This window comes from Cyprinodon tularosa, unplaced genomic scaffold, assembly GCF_016077235.1.
Source record: "Cyprinodon tularosa strain WSP-4 unplaced genomic scaffold, ASM1607723v1 ctg315, whole genome shotgun sequence".
Lineage (NCBI taxonomy): Eukaryota > Metazoa > Chordata > Actinopteri > Cyprinodontiformes > Cyprinodontidae > Cyprinodon > Cyprinodon tularosa.
In genome coordinates this window covers 637367-656509 of record NW_024039025.1, presented here as the reverse complement: position 1 = coordinate 656509, position 19143 = coordinate 637367, and the positions used below count along the sequence as shown (strand labels likewise).

Below are 19143 nucleotides of genomic sequence, written 5' to 3'. Positions count from 1 at the left end.
TCACAACAAATCCATCTTGAAAGACTCCCGATAATACCTCCATCTCGTAACCACCAGCGGGTCGGACCAATGACATGTCAGCAGTGTTTTTTAGGGCGGGACATGTAGGAATAAATCAGGAAAATCAGAAGGATCTTGCTGAGGCATTAAAAACGGTGCTACGCTGCAGTATTTATCTGTCGATTCCGCAATTGACTCTGTTTTCCCTAAAATAGCTACAAGATCTTGTTTTAAAAAAGGAGCAAATAGAAGTAGTTTGTGCATTTGTAGATGGGAAAGATGTCTGTACTTTTCTTCGACAGGATTTGAAAAAAAGATTGATCTATCATCTTACTTCGCTAGTTGTGAAAACACTCAAAAAGCTGCAGATTAACTGAAGACGATTCGGTGCCATGGTTGGCTGAAAGCGTATTATTGAAGGCGGGTTTTTGTTGGCACGTCACTCAATCAGCTCGAAGTATTGCACTAAGCGTGCCTCCTTTTCACGGACAGACTGAACGGCAGCCATCCCAGCTTGATAACGTAGAACTCAACTCAGTTCTACACATATCAATCTGGCCACTGCCAGGTTAGTTTTAACGCCCCATCTTAATGTTCAACATATTAAGACAAAGTTGGGTTGACAAATTCTCCACTCATTTTGTATTACATGTCTGTAGTTAAAATCTCACTGTATTATTTTGGTGCATGCAGTTGATTTTATGCCGTCCAGATAGGAAGGCTGGATAAGCGTCATTCATCTCAAATCCAATCCAACTAATACATATCTAATAATATCAACACAATAACTTTTTATAGTTTCAAATTAGCTCATGAAGCTCCATTTTGTATAGATTTGAGAAGGACTTTAGGTACTGTAAGTTTAAATGTAAATAAACTGAAGCACTGGAGGTTGTGTTGGTCTGATATATTCTTCCCTGTCAGCATTTCTCCACATTCTAAACCTAAATAGAAAAGGGATTTATTTAGTGAAATTAGTCACCTAGCACTACAACTTTTACCACTTCATGTCTTTATGACACCTAATAAAATGTGTTTTTGGTGGGGATGAGGTTTAAATCTACTGGACTGTAAAAACCTAATGTAAGGAGCCTACACAAGTGTACGAAAGCAGTAACAACCACTGTTTTATGCTGAAAGAAACTGACGAAACAAAACTGTGTTCAGTGCATCCAATCCTACCTCTATGAATTAAAATGGAATATGTATGTGTTATATACAGCCATGAAAGCAAAAATGAGCTAATTCACAAGCTAAAACAGATGCTCTGTCTCTAAAAGAGACTGACTGGAATGGCCATAACTCTAAGAGTGTCTTTGTGCACTAGTGTGTCCGTAAAAGCCCGACTGCAACAGCAGCATCAATAATTAAAACTAATCTCATTAGCCCTCAGATTCCTTTCAGACGCTTTTAATTAAATGATGAATGGACTCCCAGATGCCTGTTAAATAATGCTGCACGTGACATCACAGTGGGTGTGCATGAGAGGTACGACATAAGGTAGATATCCGTCAGAAAAGATCCAAAGGAGAGAGAATGGTATGGCTTCACAGACACACAGACCATCTGCTGTTAGATTTAATATGCAGCCCTTTATTAGAAGTTACTGCTGCCCTCTGGGCCACAGAGATGGAAGCTAAGTTAAATGTCTTAGAAGTCACAAGCTGTTCTGGCATACCACACTTTGAAAGACTTCATATCATATTCCTAATGAAATCACCCACAATCTGATATGTTGATGTGGAGAAAAGGCGGGAAAAGAGGTTTCCAAAATGTGACAGTGAGGAGCTCAGGGGTCTTGGAAAGAGGCTGAAAGAGTAAAAGATAAAATATGGAATGAGAGCAACAGGTAAACCAGAGGACAGGTATAGTGCAAAGCGCCTCAGGCTCCAGACATCATGGATATGGCCATCGGAACAGCCATAATCCCTCTTGTTTCTCATCCCTCCCCTGCTCCCCGAACGCCACCTCCCCACCCTCGCTCTCGGGCTGGTGCTGTATCGGATTGCTGAACTCACAATGGGCCTGAATCATCGCTGCAGCCAGAGAGACCCAGCAAGAGACAAAGTGGCAGGGAGGCTGGCGGCGAAAGAAAGGGTGGGACAGACAGACAAAAGGAAACAGGGATGGATCAGAGTGACAAACTGCTATATGGGTCCAATCCAGACCAGGTCAAATCAACCAAGAGTGACAGTTGCACAGTTTCTCAGCAAAAAAAACGTTTAACTCGAGGTTTATATTGCTGTTTACAATATGACTTTCTATATGAGTTTAGGTCTCTAATCAAGGATTTGGAATTTTTTCTCAACGTGGGCAAACCTTGGACATCCCCATGGTTAGATATCATACAGTTCAGCCTACAATGAATCATACCCTGGTGCAGGTTTAAAATACTCTTAATTGTTGCTGCCATAGTCCGGACTTAAATCCAACTTTAATCTGCAATCAGAGTTTATCATCAAATATAAACCCTCATAGTGTATGTGAAGAAAATGTCAATTTAAAACTCACTAATTCTTGACATGTCATTTTAAACAAGATGTAAATAAAAACAATGTGTTATTACTAAATTGATACTTCTTTAACATGGTTTTATTACTAGTCATGAGATGCATGTCTCGATTAAAGCCAAACATCTTCTTAGTGCAATGGAGATAATTTTCAATCAAGCTATCCCTGGGGTTTAATATATTTTTGTTTAAACTGTAGAGGAGGGTGAAGCTCATTCATGGTTAGGCAGAGATGTTCACATGTTATATTTTTCCAAGTATAGATTAAGGTGAAAATTTTTCACTTTAAGTAAAAGTAATGTCTGAAAATCAAACCACCTTATGGTCTGAGTGGGGCTTATTATGTTTTTAGTATTTTAAAAACTCTTTGTAGTGGTTTGATGAGGTAGTATCTATATTGACTGCGTGATGTGTAATCAATCATTTGTAGACCACTGCGTCTAACTATAAAACACCATTGCTTAAGGTACAAATAAAAAAAATACTTACAACTTAAACATTTGACAATAGCCTTCAGATAAACAGTTGTGTTTATTGTTGAATAAAGGGAAAAAAGGAGAATCCTCAATATGTGACCACAAAGATAAAATCATCGGATGATGAAACATGGAACAATAGACGTTTTGTTGATAAAAGGAAGCAAATATGTGGAAAAAGAGGGAAATGAACAATACTTCAAGAGAAAATCCCGCTTAAAACAGAGACCCAGGTCACATCCCATCTGGCTACGACGCCCCTCTCTGCTACCTCTCTGGTTCTGAACGGCTCTGAGAGTAATTTAATCTCCCAGCAAAGCAGCAGAGGAAGTTCTCGCGGCAGGCAGGGCATGCAGGTTCCTCCATAACCAAAGCACAACTGTTGCAATTTCATTTCCTTTCCAGCAAAATGAGGAAATACTCTTGTTTTTATTACACCAACTGCAGATTAGCATTAAGCAGGAACTTGTGCACTATTCCCATGTGATCTTATTTAGTCAAACGTATTCATACGCTTTTTAAAATGTTTTATAATCTTGCAATTTTTGCACAGAAAAAGTTAAAATTCTCAACTATCTCTTTAAAAACGGAGTTTATGATGTTTAGTTTCTGCTTTGGCACAGAAAAATTAGAGCATGTGGCAAAAAAGTTGTTTTTGTTAAAAACTCTTTTGAGCAATCAATAACGTGAGGAATCCTGGCTAGGAAGGCTTTGCCCTGATTGACATCTATTAAAGAAGATTGGCCAAAGCCTGATGCTCCCTTCACTCAGAGGACCTCAGCCGTCCCACACCAAAGAAAGTGTATGTGCAAAACAGAGAAAGAAACACCTACACATGCTCTCACACAGCAGACCCTCAAAACACTTATCATGCGGTTTCCTGTCTGGTATTGTTTTTTAAGCAAGCCAAGGCTGCCTCTGCTCTGGGTTTCTAGATGGATTCTCCAGTCTGTTTTGGGGGTTTTGCTCTGTGACAGTATAACTGGCTCACAGGTATGTCTGTAACCTGTTGAACTCACACCTAGATGTCTTTCCCTGGCCAGAATACAAACTCAGCCCTCATGAGGTATGTGACTGATCATTTACCTCAGCTGGATGAGTTTAGGGAAAATATTTTTTAGTTTGTTTACACATCCCATGTCAGACTAATGTCCTTTACTTTCAATAAAAGTAGAGATTTTATATAATATTGAATTACTTGGTTAAGTTATTCCAATTTCTTTAAAAAAAAAAAAGTTCATCCAATTTCTTACATTAAGCACTCTATATTTTTCATTTCAGTTGTTTAGAAGTGGAATTGTGGTTAAGAAATTAAGAAAAAAGGAGAAAAAAATTAGGAAAAATAAATAAAATAGGTTGTTTTTATTTGTTTGATCACCTCCAGTCAGCTCAGAATACTTAGGATGTGTCCGAAAGTTCGCCCTAACCCCTAAATCCCTCAGTCGCTATATAGAGCAGGGACTATATTGTGGACTCTATAATATTAATGATAATTGAACTTTATTGATCTCACACTGGAGAAATTCACCTCTGCATTTAACCAATCCCCTTTGGTAGCAGAGGGCTGCTACAATGCGGCGCCTGGGGAGCAGTGTTAGTCGCGGCTGATAGGCGGCTGATAGGTAATAGAAGTACAGGTAGGCGACAGCGGACTGCTAGGACAACAAATCCCATGATGCTTTGCAAGGAGAGCTCTCCTTGCAAAGCATCATGGGATATACCTGCTCCTCTAGTGACCATGGATGATCATTACTTTTCAAGGTGCATTGTGGGAAATTTCAAGTTCACCACTTTTTCATCCACAAGACGTTTGGACACTCATATAAAATTGCATAATCACTATATAGTGCACTATATAGTGATTAGGGTGGATATTTGGACACAGCCTCAGTCTTTTAACCAACCCATAAAGAGACAGCACATTACTACAGCTTGAATTTTGTTCCCTTGGCTACTAGTACATTATTTCAGTTTATTTTATTACTGTAATTATAACAAAATATGTTGTAAAATCTTTCTGAATTTCTTACCCTATACTATTTTTTAAATAATCGTCTACAAGTTGTTTTCTTTTACCATTAGCCAGTAAGACCTGTATAAAAATTGCCTTTCTTTTAAATAACACAAATAGTGAATATTTCTTGTCCTGTTTCAGGAGACGACTCTCACAGCAGCACCCAGCTGTCAGCTGAACATTAATCTTATAGGAATCACTGACACTGAAATGAAACTGAAGTGGACTACGGTGCCACAGCCTGGATGCCAACCCACTAGCGGGATGCCATGAAGTAGCTATTACACTCCACACCTCTGGGATCTGTCCACATGCCTTGTTGCAGGGCAGTTTTTGAGACGGCATGCCAGGGCGATCTTAGCTATCGGATTTGGTCATGCTCATGCTGACCTGCTGCTGCTGCTGCTGCATGTACGTTTTGTGTCAGTGTGTCTGTATGGGGTTGTAGGGGTGAAAGAGGGGTGCAACCTGACCCCCTTTCCTTCTCCTACTGGTCTGTCTGTCTCACATACTCTTACATAGAATAGGACAGCTGCCACAGTGCCTCTCGCAGCGCACCAGAGGAAGAAAAAAAAAAGCATCAAGAGGTTATTTAATCTTTTCTAAAGGAGTCAGTATCTTTTAAATTGACCCCAAAAGGAATTCAGAAATATTATAAAGTTTGTGCCATTTTTTTATTTTTGCATCATCACACCAAATATTTCATTCAGGGTTATGTATTGAATTAAACAAAATGCACACAACTCAAAAACATAAGCTTACAATCTCCTGCAGCATCCCTCTAAATAACATCCTTTCTCTAAATCTGAGGAAACATGTGGCAACAGGTGGAGAGAGACACTTAAACAAGCTAAAAGTAGCATTAAAGAGCTAAACGCTGCTGGTTCTGCCCCCAAGCCCCTGCAATTCTTCCCCCAAGGACCCCAGATGGCAAGCAGATCCGGCAGGCAGGCGGCCAGAGAGGACGCCTGACCATAACACAGATGACGTGCGATGGATGTGGTTGGAGAAGGGCGGAGCAGAGGAAGAGACGAACGGGGTACTTTAAAGGGTAGAAAAAGCGGAGCGGGACTATCAGGTGTCAGTGGACAACTCCCCAAAAACGGTGTATGTGAGGTCCTCTGTGTTTTCTTTGTCACCCTAGACACGCCTATTTCAATGAAGCAGAGTGGGAAAGAACTAGTCACTTGCAGTTTAATTTTTCAAAAGCTGAAGCAAGCATGGAAATAAAATAAAGCTATTGCAAGGAACTGCTATTTATTTATTTAGTATATTTACTACATTATTGTGTTTTAGGTTATTTTATGAATACATAGTGTAAGAATGCATGGATTCTTGTCCTGTGTATTCCTTGGTTACTGTGATGAATTAAAGTTACAGTCACTGAGACCGCATAGATGTGCAGTGATAGAAGGAGCAGTCCCCAAATGATTGCAGGGGTGACAAGCAGATTCAGCTTAAATAAAATAAGTCTACTGATCAAGTTAATGCAATGTCCCATGAGCTAAATGAAGTGTCACAAAAATAAGGTTGCTCTCCCTTTTAGTGCAAAACAACTTTGAGTATGAATGAGGCAAAAACCAAAACAAAAAGACTAAAACTACAACTTCTACTACAAAATAAAGGTCAACCACTGGATAAAATAAAATAAAGCTGTTTAATTGAAACTCAAGGAATACCCAGAACCTGAAGGACTAGACATTGACTACAGGGGTCCCAGGAATGTTAGATATGTCCTGAAATGAAAGTGTAAAACTGGGCCAATCATATTTCAAATGACGGGCTATCAGAAATTATTTCGTGCAACACATATAAACTGTTCAAACCTTGCCCGAAGCTACATTTAGTTTTATAAAAGACATACCATTAAGGATATTTAGTTTGCTTTCCAGCTGGATTTAATGCTGCCCTTTAGAAATCTAAAAAAAATCTACAAATAAATACATATTTTTTGCAGAAAATTAATAATAAAGAGGTTTCTTTAGGTAATCTCTCATTATTCCTTGCCTTACCTTGATTTTTAAGGTTTATTTCTGGGGACTGATCTCAAAGGATGAGGCACGGTCCTTTCTAACTTGTTAAGATCAACATCTGGGCCTAAATGAAATAGAATGTTGCTTTTTTGTGTTTTGAAAAGGTATTAAGATTATTTGACTACTAATTTACAGTCAACAAAGTAAATTTTGTTGCAATTTTTGAAATTACACCATTGTCACCTGAATTACAAACAATCCTCCTTTGAAGAATCGAGATCAGGGGCCACCAACCTTTTTAAAGCCGACAGCACATGATGGGTACTGAGTCACAGGAAGAGCTACCAATACTGACCTATAACCTATCAGCGTTAATCTAGGTTTCATACATAGTAAATAGTTTTTATTGTTTCTTTATTACTATTTTTTTTAAATATTGACAATTTCAAATCTTTATAAATACTTAAAAATGGGGAGCAACTGAATAAAATAACATTTCATACTTAGCCCATTGGTGAGTTGTTCTGTTTTCAGACGGAAGCTGAGGGCCACCCATGTAGCTCTCGAGGGCCCCGCCTTGGTGACCCCTGATCTAGATGCTATCAAAATGAGCCAGAAATTGAATTTATATGAGACTCTGTGGGTGTGGGTGATTAAAATCGCTGTCCTTGCTCTGCGATCTTATTACCAACCTGAACAATTAATCAATGTCTTTGAGCTGCAGCTCAGATTCACATTATAAATGATATCACAGTCCTATTTAAAGCAGGTGAGTTAATGGGGGGGGGGGGGGGGGGGGGGGGATATAGACATCAATATTTTATATCTGAATACCAGTGAGTCAAGATTCTTTCTTTCTTTCTTTCTTTCTTTCTTTCTTTCTTTCTTTCTTTCTTTCTTTCTTTCTTTCTTTCTTTCTTTCTTTCTTTCTTTCTTTCTTTCTTTCTTTCTTTCTTTCTTTCTTTCTTCCTTCCTTCTTTCCTTCCTTCGTGTGCATGTACTGTATGCGTGACGGACATATGCTCCACTGGGGTTAACCCGTAACCCAACCCAGAGTGAGTCTGACGAGACACACACAGAGGAAAAAAGTAGGGGAAAAACACCATACTTCATGCGCTCTGTCCCACTTCACAGCATTATTACTGTTGAGGCTGGCAGGTTGGAGGGAGAGAGAGAGAGAACGAGGCTTGATGGAGGAGGAGGAGAAGGAGATGAAATTACACCTGTTCTGGTGGCTGACTAACGACTTTGAAATGTGAGTGGCCTTCGTTCGTCGCCAAAATCATTTTCCCAACAATACAGCCTGATCTTTAAACAAGCAGAACTAGGACGCTGCATCGACTATGCGCGTCAGTTCAAGTGAATCTAGGTGCCTCCTTGTATTTTCTGAATACCTCTTTTACATCATTTATTTTCATTAGATTATTTTTTACTTTTAAGGACATTTTATCAAAGAGAAAAACTATTTGTTTTTGTTGATTTAAACTGCTACCAGTTACCATCTGAATATTCTCGATGGATAATCGATCCATTAAGAAGTAATTTGATAATGTGGGGGCCTAAACATTAAAAAGCTTCAAAGTGATTTAAACATTAGAGTTGCGATTTTAATGTAATCTCAAGGCACTTTACGGTTCACTAGATCATAAAGACTCTTTGAGTAAAGTATTAAGATCAGCTGTTTCCAAGGGCTTATATTATGTCTTTATATTGCTGCATGATTTATGTATCCATGCATTAAGAATGCTGCTTATTCTATTTTATTCATTAAAAAATCCCCCATCAATTCTACACTTTTTACTTTTATTTCACTTCTACATGTAAAAAAAAGAGATTATTTCAGTAATTGAAAAATATTTTTTATTTCTTGCTGACCAAAGCAAAGTTAAAAAGTAATAGAGGGACTTTTAAATCCAAATAGCCTACGTATTGGACCATGATTATTTGGTAGCATCACTCTTTTAGGCAAGAAAAAACCTTTTTCTCTCTCTAGTGAGAAAAAATGTAGTAAAAAAATAATGTCATCTTTTTATATATTTTTATAATTGCCAGACGCCTTGTTTTGGTTCGGTTGATCAGAACCTTGTTTTTGACTCGATCGCAACTAAGCGATGAGCAGAGCTGTCTGCATCAGTTAAGAGAAATGAGATACAGAAAAAAAACTAAATTTTAGGCCAGCTAAGTGAACAGGAAGCCTGATGAGGTTGTCATTCAGTTGTAACCAATGTCTACTTCTCTGCTACCTTTATCCATTAAAGATTCCTTGATAGATCTTTGCTTATTTTAATTTTTTTGCCCAGAGCTTGGATGCACTGTGCTTCACCAGTCCCTGTCTATTACAGTGTTTCACAATTCAAAATCCAAAGTGAAAAGCCTGCAAAAATTCAGTACCAATAGAGGCCGACAGCAACGCTGTTAGGGTGGAAGCTGACTTTCTATGCAACCAAAAGAACAAAAGTTTTCTTTAACTAAATCTTCCCCTGAAATAAAATTACTTAAATTTAATTTCTTTAAAACAAAGTACAGTTCAACCCAGATTTTTTTTCTTGATTACAATAGTTTCCCAATTCCCTTATAAATGTTTTCAATTGAAGTAAAATAAACTTTTGTTTAAATTACTGTATGGCTAAAGGTTTGCAAGCTTTTTTCATTCTTAATTGATTATGAATGTACATGAATATAAAATAATGAATATATATATATATGAACCATAGTTTTATTTGCATCTTGAAAATGTTGTGGGGTGATTTGACGTATCAGCTTCAATTTAGCTGAAGTTGCAAAAATTCTTACTGCCACCATATGGTTACTGGACTTGTACCACATCTGTTGTGGGTTAGTGCATACATGGAGACACACACGAATGGACACATACAGTATCATGCACCATACCACACAGCTGTGTGGCTGATGCGAGGTAAACTCAGTCACCCACAGACCTGCTTGCATACAGTAGCCTTTAACTCACCATCTGTTCGCTGAGGTCCTGTGAGCCCTCCATGGCTTTTCTGGCTATGATCTGCCACCCGCTTGAAAAACAAGAGAGACAAGAACAATTTAAATGGTTTAGGTAACATGATACAATCAAGTTTTACTTTTATCCACTTGTGGCCAGTGTAATGAGACAATTAACCTAAATAGCTGCTGTTTTTCTGAGGACATTGATGTTTTTCTCCTCAGAATCAGTTGCCATGGAGTTCCTATCTACGTATATGGCCTAAACTTACTGCCTCTACTGAACTCTAGAGGAATTGCACTTCTCCAATCTGACAGATCAGTCTGGTCTAGGGATCTGGAGATTGGTGTTGGTCTTCACACTTATCAGATCTGAGCCAGCACACAGCAATGTGAAATCATTTTGTGATTGAAACATTCAATACCAGGGACCTTTGATCTAGTTTTTGAACATTTAAGTCCAACATTTATTTTATAGTGCCCTGTGCTGGCTGACACATGAGTCTGATAACCAACACTGATTCCCCTACCAGTCTGACTGGTTAGTGCCAAGTGTAAGGTTTGGAGGAAGCAGACGGAGCTTAGAAGTTATTTTTTCACACCCTGGGCTTGGCTCCTTAGTTCCGGTGAAAGGAACTCTTCCTGTTTCAGAAAACCAAAATATTGAATCTTCCCACATTGTTAAATTTGATAATTTTTGGGAACACTTTAGAGTTGGCCTTTTACTCCTCAAAGCTCACTGTAGACCAGTACACAAACCAAGGTCCATATAGACATGGATGAGAGCCCTGACCTCAACTGACAGTTGATCCAACTTAATGTTTTAAGTTTATGCCTTGAAATTAAGTTGGACAAACAATTCAATTACTTGTAACCAACTGAAGCAGTTGGTGCTGCATTTCATTTTAGAGTGATGTGAACAGAGTTTCCAGAAGCGTTGAGGCTGTTAAAACTTCAAAGAGTTTGTTTGTCATCTGTCAGTAGGATCCTATGTTTGCATATGTTCAGATTTATATGTTTGAGCAACAGAAGACAAAAGTAGGGAAGCGCCCATGTTAACTTCAGCATATCATCTTTGGCTGAGGGTGAAGTGGAGCGATAATTGCAGAAGTAAATATCAACAATGAAAACAGAGAAGCGTAAATGATATGGCTGCACGGCTGGTCCCTGGAACACAGTGACAGGCTATGGCACCCGAAAGTGAATGACCCTGTTAATACTAGACGGGGCAGAATAGTGAAGCAAAGGAGGGTGGTGGCAGATTATCGACAACTTAAGGTGAGAGACGATGCTCGAATCATTCCATTTTACCCCTTGTAGCTCTGTTTCTGCTGAGGCATAAAAAGTGACACTGCAACAAAAGGGCAGTTGATAACAATAATAGACAACAATGCCAACATCCCAGGAAGAAGAGAACAGAACGCTTTGTCTCCGGGTTATTGTGCAAAGGGCGTCAGAAAAGTTGGACAACTGAACAAAAGAGCTGGCTGAAAAGACTCACACTCTCACACACAAAGAGTCCTTTCGTGTCATTAGACCTGTGCTTCCCAGTAATTCAGTAGGGACTACCTGTAAACTGCTTATGGGTTAAGTTCTCCATGAAAACTTATATTTAATCTATTAGCAAGAATAATTTACAAAGCCTCAAAAAAGTTTTCAAGCCCTTTGAATATTTCCCTTTTGTAAATGTTAGAACTTATTTTTTAGGGGTTTATTTCATGTTTTAATGCAAAACAAAATAGAGCATAATTATGAAGAAGAGGTAAAAATATACAGCCAAAAGCTCCATATGAGCTCCATATGTAACTAGTGTTACACAGCACCACTGAAGACAACACTTCACATCTTCTCCCGTCTTGGATAATGTCAAACAACTCCAACAGAGGATCATAAAGAAACAGCATGTTATAGAATTAGTATGCATATTATTATTCCCAAATGCTGAAAAGAGGAATAACCGGATAAAAGACAAGAGACAGCAGAAGAAATGCTGAATATTGGTCTGTGGTAAAAGCAGCAGTTAAACTGCACTGCTTCCCCGGATTATTTCTGATACTCCTCAAGATTTGTCGTTAATCTTACATGACAAAATATTTTGGCTAAGAAACTGGACGGGCCATTCTATAGCTGCTCTACTGTGATCCTCGTTTCTAATGGTGTTTGTTCACAAGTGTTTTCTCACAAACATCTGAGGCCCTCACAGAAGTGCTAGATTTATGCAGAGATTCAATTACACATGAGTGGAGTCTATAGTATACTAATAATATGATTCCCAAAGGCAGTTAGTAGTGTTTTTCAATCATATGCAATATTTTTATCCTGAGGAAAATCATTGACGTTTTTCTTGCAAAGTAATAAAATGAGAAAAACTACAGCGGGTATGATTACTTTCTTTCTACACAGGTATTGTAAAAACACATAATATATTGTGAAAGAGTAAATGTTTTTGTTCATGTGTGTATGTGTGTTGCCTTATTACCAGAAGGTGGATAAAGTTTCCAGTTACCCTTCAACACTGCAACATCTGAAATAGCAGCTTAATAAAAGCTTGGTTTAAAATATGAGTTACTGACAGTGAGCAACATTAAATTAGACCTGTGCATGCGGTTTACGTGCACGTGGGTATGTGCACTTGCTCGATCCTTTATACTAACTGGCATCCTTTTAATTTTTCATTGAGCTCAGCTCCTCCCGGCCTGAAACCGAAGACAATAATGCGTCTCTCAGGTGAATTGATTTGTGCCAGTGCCTCTAGCTACCCCTCCATCTCTCTCTCTCTATCTCTCATGTATATTGCTCTTTCTCATTGTCATTCTTTCCCTTTATCACCTTTCTGGAGGACACAATCAGTTCTTTTCTTTTTGTATATTCACTCCTTCTGACGTCCTTTCTTGTTTTGGAACATAGGCAGTGGATTGCAAAGTAGACTTGTAAAAAAAGAGCGCTGACTGTGGTTTTATGAGAGACATTTTGTTTGGTTTTTAAATTTCAAAGTGATGAAATATCTATTCACTAAAAGACATCTGCAAAAATAAACGTGTCCCTTCTGACTACCAATTCTGATCAGCTCATTTTACACAACAACTACATTTTCCTAAATTCATGGCCAGCCCAAAACCTAGGCAAACTGGGCAGCTGCAGAGAGCTCTCTGTACTTCCTGTTCTCCTAACTTTTAATTAAAATCTAATTTCTAACTTTTAGTAATGCTCATAAAAAAAGCCTACTTTAAACATTGTCATAAATTATCAATATACATACGGTCACAAAGGCCACATATTGTGCACATTGGCTCTGCAAATTAACCACTAAATAAATAACATTCCCCCCCAAAGAAAAAAAAAAATCTGTAAGAATACTAATCTAACTGATCTAATTTTCTTGACTCAGCAGAGTTTAGATTGCATTGTTGTAATCTAGACATGACTATGAAACCAACCAGGTGGAGGAACAGCCTTGTCTTTATAGTAAATAACTGCAATGTATTTATTGAAGAGCACACACTCAACAATTTGATCAAAAAGAGAAACTCATTGCGTAATAAGAAAGTTGAATAAATTGTTGGTTGGCAAACCAGATCTAGCCTAAGCCTGACTTCAGAGGCTTCAACCACCATGTAACCTCTGATTACTGTTATTAGATTCATGGCTTTTCTTTTTAATTTATATATTTTTATATTTCAACAGTTGGAAAAATCTTGTGCTGTTAGCTAATTAAACCAAATAAACTGACTGTATAAACTAAGATTGGTTCTCTGAACTCAGGTGATTAAATAGAGAGAAAAGAAAATAAGCTGGTAATTCTTTTTTCCTCTTCGAGGTTCTTTTTATTATAAAAAAGAAAAGAAAAAAAAGCCTTTGCACAATTATTTATTCATCTATCAATATATCACTGAAATGTTTTCCAATGACAAAAGCGGATGCATTCTTTTTTTCAGTGTACAAGTTAAATGATTTATTGAGCTTTCATCAATTGGATTAAAGGGGCCTCAAGCAAAGTCTGCTCAGGGGCCCCAGAAAATCTTGATCTGGCTCTGCCACCCGGCGGTTACCTGATTCTAAGCAGGGGATCAATAAACCCGCTATTTCCTTTATTGTCCCAGCAGAGAGAATTATATTCCTTACTATGGCTATTGACAGCGACATATAAGAGACACGCATGAGATGGAGGAGGGGTGAAGGGTTAGAAAGTGCAGCACGCGGCCTAATTTCACGCTCTGAAAGCCAAAGGGAGGACGATGCTGAACAAACCCCATAAAGGCAGCTTTGCAGACAGACAGCAACGCTGCGTATTCATTTCAGCTTGTACCCTATCAACTCCACCTTTACGCACCTATAAAAAACAATAACCAGGTTTTCATAACACTTTATTAACGTCTCATAAGAGACATTTTTTTCCTTAGATAAGCAATATTCTGTAACTTTTTTTTTACATATGTGTAGCCCATTCATCCACTTTTAATAATAGGCTACTACAGATAAAAATTAACCAAAAATACACGATATGTTTTATTTTTATTTTTTAAATAAACTTTCCTCCCTAGTTTACCCTGCATGACGCATCGGCATGAATGATACTTAATTGATTAATGGGGGTGTGATAAAAAAAAAGGAAAAAAGAAAGAAAACACCGACCTTGATCAACAGAAATTATGTCTTTATTTGATTGTTTTTTTGTGTGTGTTTTCTTATGAGTTAAATTACACTTGTCATTTTAATTATTGGTATGTTTAATGAAAACTATGGAAATTTAAAGCTCCGCTGTTATTAGACAGAAAAGTAGATTAAGAGACATAAAAAAATATAGACAATGTGCTTGTATCTGTATTTACAGAATCTGGATCCTTCATAAAAAAAACTGTAAGGTGAATACAGAAATACAAGACGTGCGCAAATGCTGGCCTAAAAAAAACTGTTAACCCAAATGGCTTTAAAACACTTGCTTCAGATGATTTATTTATTTATTTTATAACTATTATTATACTTAAAAAAACACCAGTGGTTTTATTCAATTTAATTTAATTTATTAAAAACACTTATCTAAAATTGTAAATGCATTGATTGCTCTAAATAATAATTACAGAAATAGGCAAAATTAAACAATAAAAAAACAAAAAAACAAAACAAGGTTATTGATGATGTGCATGATTTTTATCCTTTAAGTTCCTATGTTCTTTTACGCACCAAATACCATCAGTGCTGTTTTGAGGTTTTAACGCGCCTTGGTTAAGTGTGAGTCCTCAGTGTGAAATCTAACCCCCACGCACGGATTACGGCGCAATATGGCCCCTATCAGATTTTGCGTCGGCGTGTACCTAACTCGTCATGTTGTTAGAGGCAGGCTAATAGCCAGGGGCCATTCAAGCCCTGAGAGCCGGAGTCGTGCTGGTATAAGATTCCCATTTCCTACATATCAAATATAAACACAAACTCCACGTGGGATGAAAGAGAGATGGAGAGAAATGGAAAGGAGGGAAAAGGCCACGGGATGCGGAGCGAGCGGGAGTAGAAGAATGAAGTGTCTCCCACAAACTGGATAAAAAATTAGAATAAAGAAATAATCTAGTCGTTAAATCAAGGCTGAGCTAAACTGAATTCTCTACTGTGTTAAAAAATAACTAAAGAAAAACTTTTTTAAATCTCTGAATGACTTTCACGCGTCATGCTGCTATAAAACAAACCAGAACCCCTTGATTGAGAAGAAAAACATCAACACTTAAAGTGCAGAAGAATGTTTGGAAATGACCTGAAACAAATGTGTTTTAAACAGTTTTTAACATTGCTTACTATTATAGAAGCTGGAAGCTATTATAAAAGATGGAATAAAAATAAATAGATAAAAAAGCAATTTAATATTAAATACTTATTTTGTTTGAGAAACTTTAAAAATAGTCAGCAGAACTGTCAGATCTTGATTTACAGCTCACACATAATTTTTTTGACATGTTTTAAAAATGACAGAAGTGCAAAACACATAAAGGCCTACATCTATAAGACAGTCAAAATTATATCAGTAAACAAACATACCTGCGTTAAAAGTGTTCCAGCACAGAATGAATTCCCAGATTATTCTCTCACAGCTCGGAGGCTCTCATAACAAACGGGATGCGCTCGCAGCAGCTCTCCCTGCTGTTTGCAGGCTGTCACTGACTGGATCAAAGCTCCCAGTCAAAGCTGGCCATTAAGACTCCAGCACTAAGACAGAAAAAAAAGTATTTCAGACTAATCTAAACACGTGGAAAACCCCTGACTCGGTTTCTTAACTTCTTTTTCGGTGGTAAGTTCGCTTCCAAGGGGAAAAAACATTATTTTCAGTCGGCGTCCAAGTTTGCGCACCAGGCGCGTTTAGGGGATACTGGACATTTAGGAGCTGCGCATGCGTCCAGGAGTAGTGGGGTTCAGTTTGGGAGAAGGGAGGGGGCGTGCACTGGGGGGACTTCTTATTAATAGTTTAGTCCAAATGACGTGCTCAAAGTTTTAAATATCCTATCTGAGCGAAAACAAATTGCACCCCCTGTCCAGCTTCCCTCACTCTTAACATAGCGGTCATTTTATTCATTTAAATCACTTTTGAAATGAAATTCAATAAATTAAAAGTCAGAACTTGGGTCTTTATTTTTGTATGTATGTATAAATGTGACAGTTATACGTGCTTTATAATTTTATATACCGGTAAGTACTCTACTATGGGAGGGAATTCATAAAAAAAAAAACATTGAAGATGGGGAAGAAAATAAAACGAGAGATAAATAAGGAAGAAATTGCATTTTCCATATAAAATGTATGTTAAAGAGACACTGGAAAAATCTGGAGCTGTTTTCCCTGAAGAAATAAACAATTATACAAAACAAATCCATAGAAGTTATTAAAACTATACAAGAAAATAACAAAGATCATCACATGTTGTCTGATAGCATAGATGTTTCACAAAAGCCAAATAAAGCTTGTTGTGGAGGGCTTATTGAGAAAAAAAAGAACTTAAGGGTTTGTTATAAATTATGATCAATATTTTAGTTTTTTTTGTCTTAACAAGCCTACATATATTTGAGACCACATTTCCGAATCATCTCCTGAATAAATGCGTTGTTGTTATGAAGGACCCTCTGAATTTTACATACTTACATTCTCTGTTCATACAATCATGTAGAAAAATTAGGATCCTACTAAAGACAATGTTGTTGTTTTTTTTTTTAAACAAAATTATATTTAATATCAATTTAAACAAGAGTAGAGAATAAAGTACCTTAATATAAATTACAATAAAAATGATTTTGTAACATAAAACAAAACAGTGTGATAAGACACTGGAATAGCAGTATGTTTTATTTCTGCTCAGCATTTTAAAGGAGTTTGTTTTCTTTAACCACTGACATATAGTTCAGTGTCTCCCTTATTGTTGAAAGAGTTATAACTATGGTAAGATAAAAAGACTCACCTGAAGCATTCAGAGAGAAGGCGTTAAAATGTATAGCCTATATAGCCTAACTTTAAACTTGAGAGCCTAACATTGTGGTAATGGATTCAAAGATTCATAGCCACAAGATGCAAATAGAAGTCTTTAAATATATCCTATAGCCAGTAGAGAACCAACAGGCTCCTGCTACTGTTAACATAAATATCAAACAGAGAATGCAAAAGTTTACCTTTCATTGAAGGTGTACACAAAGGAAGTTTTGCTTTTTGAAAGGATGAGTCTTATATAAAATATTTTGGCCAGAAGACAACGTGACATTTTGTGAATAAAAAAAACAATATTCCAGCTAAATTACCTCATACCAACTTTGGAGCATGGGGGTGAAAGTGTCATGGTTTGAAGATATTTCTGCTTGTTATACTGCTAAAGCAAAACCCAACACGCTTATCAGCATAGAATCTAGTATAGATTCTGCAATGTCTCAGTGGGTGTATGAGGGAAATGTTTGTTTTTTTTAAAAAAGGACCAGAACCAGAACCCAAAGCAATAAAATGTCAGAAAAAAAATCCAGAAAGGAAATCTTCCAAAGGCAATTTAAGAATCAAGAAATGGATCAAGTTGCACTTTGTACTGTGGAGGTAGTCGAAGTATCTTGACTCAGTTCTTTAAATTAAGTCATCTAAAAAATTCTGAGTCATCCCATGATGTGATATTTACGTGTTTTTGTAATGAACTAAGACAGTACAATCTGAATACATGGCATGTAAAAGCGACTTCTATGGCCAAACATAGCTTTAAAACTTGAGAGACAAAAAAAAAAACCTAGATTAAATGATCAAATCTTGAGATCAAAAAGTCTAAGTAGAAAAAAAGTATTCTTGTCAATAACTTTCAGACCTTGGCTATTATAATGTAAGTCATAGTAACACTATATTTTCATATGCAGAAGTCATTGATTGTTTTGCTTGTCTGTACCTGTTCTTCCTATCATCTTTCATAATCACCACATTAGTGGTTCCTGCTTGAAGTTACAGTACAGAGATACATTCATTTTATATGTGTTCACCTTTTGGGAACCACATGTTCATTTAGAAATTGTCTTAGAACATTATGCAGACTCTTACCCCTGAGGAGACTAAGTTGATAACCTCTGGGTAATTACATCTAAAGCTGAAACATAAAACAGTTGGAGAAACCAGCTGTTATTACTCAGCTTGCAAAATTTAAAGTACAATGTCGGTTTATCTGAAGTTTCTATGTGGCCAATGGATACTTGAAAACACCCAAATCCATTGGCCATTGTTCAGATATTGATCCATTTCTTTTTTTTAAATATATAACAAAATAAATATAAACTGGTGATAATCTGATTTAGGATTAGTTTTTAATCCAAATGTTTTACCTTTTTTTTGCTATTTATATAAGATGTAAGTATGTAATCATTAATGGATGGAAAATCACTGATGCATGAAATAACAACTAAAAATACATTTTTTATGTGAAGGTTTTTTTTTTGGTAAAGATTATTTATGGAGTATTTAGATATGTTTTCTTTGAATTTTAAAGCATTTAAAAACGTTTTCTCTGGTCAAAACCAGGATTTATTAGGACTGACAAATGAACAAGAAAGGAACAACCTAACTTAACACAATCTCAAATTTGTTTTTAATATAAACCCAAATTCAACATAGAAGAGAATAACCTTCCAGTAGTTGCAAGTTGCTTATTTGTTGTTGTTGTGACTTAGGTTTGGAATCACTGATACCCCTTTCCCACTGGTAAAAAAAAAAAACATTTTAACCCA

The 19143-nt window shown here is 36.9% G+C and overlaps 1 protein-coding gene across 6 annotated transcripts in view; it reads right to left on the bottom strand.

The window, feature by feature from the left end:
* Positions 1 to 16311, bottom strand: part of eya4 (EYA transcriptional coactivator and phosphatase 4) — a 63687-nt gene extending 47376 nt beyond the window's left edge. For 4 of the 6 annotated variants that reach the window (XR_005281448.1, XM_038292631.1, XM_038292632.1 and 1 more), the window contains exons 1-2: positions 15953 to 16305; positions 9942 to 10002 (exon numbers count right to left, since the gene is read on the bottom strand). Coding sequence is in view for 4 of the 6 variants with exons in the window: in XM_038292631.1 (XP_038148559.1) it covers positions 9942 to 9974 (33 nt within the window). In the remaining 2 variants the exon portion in view is untranslated. Of the gene's footprint in view, positions 1 to 9941; positions 10003 to 15952 lie in introns of those variants that run through there. The other 2 variants (XM_038292630.1, XM_038292637.1) reach the window with 2 other exon arrangements.
* Positions 16312 to 19143: the final 2832 nt, after the last annotated feature.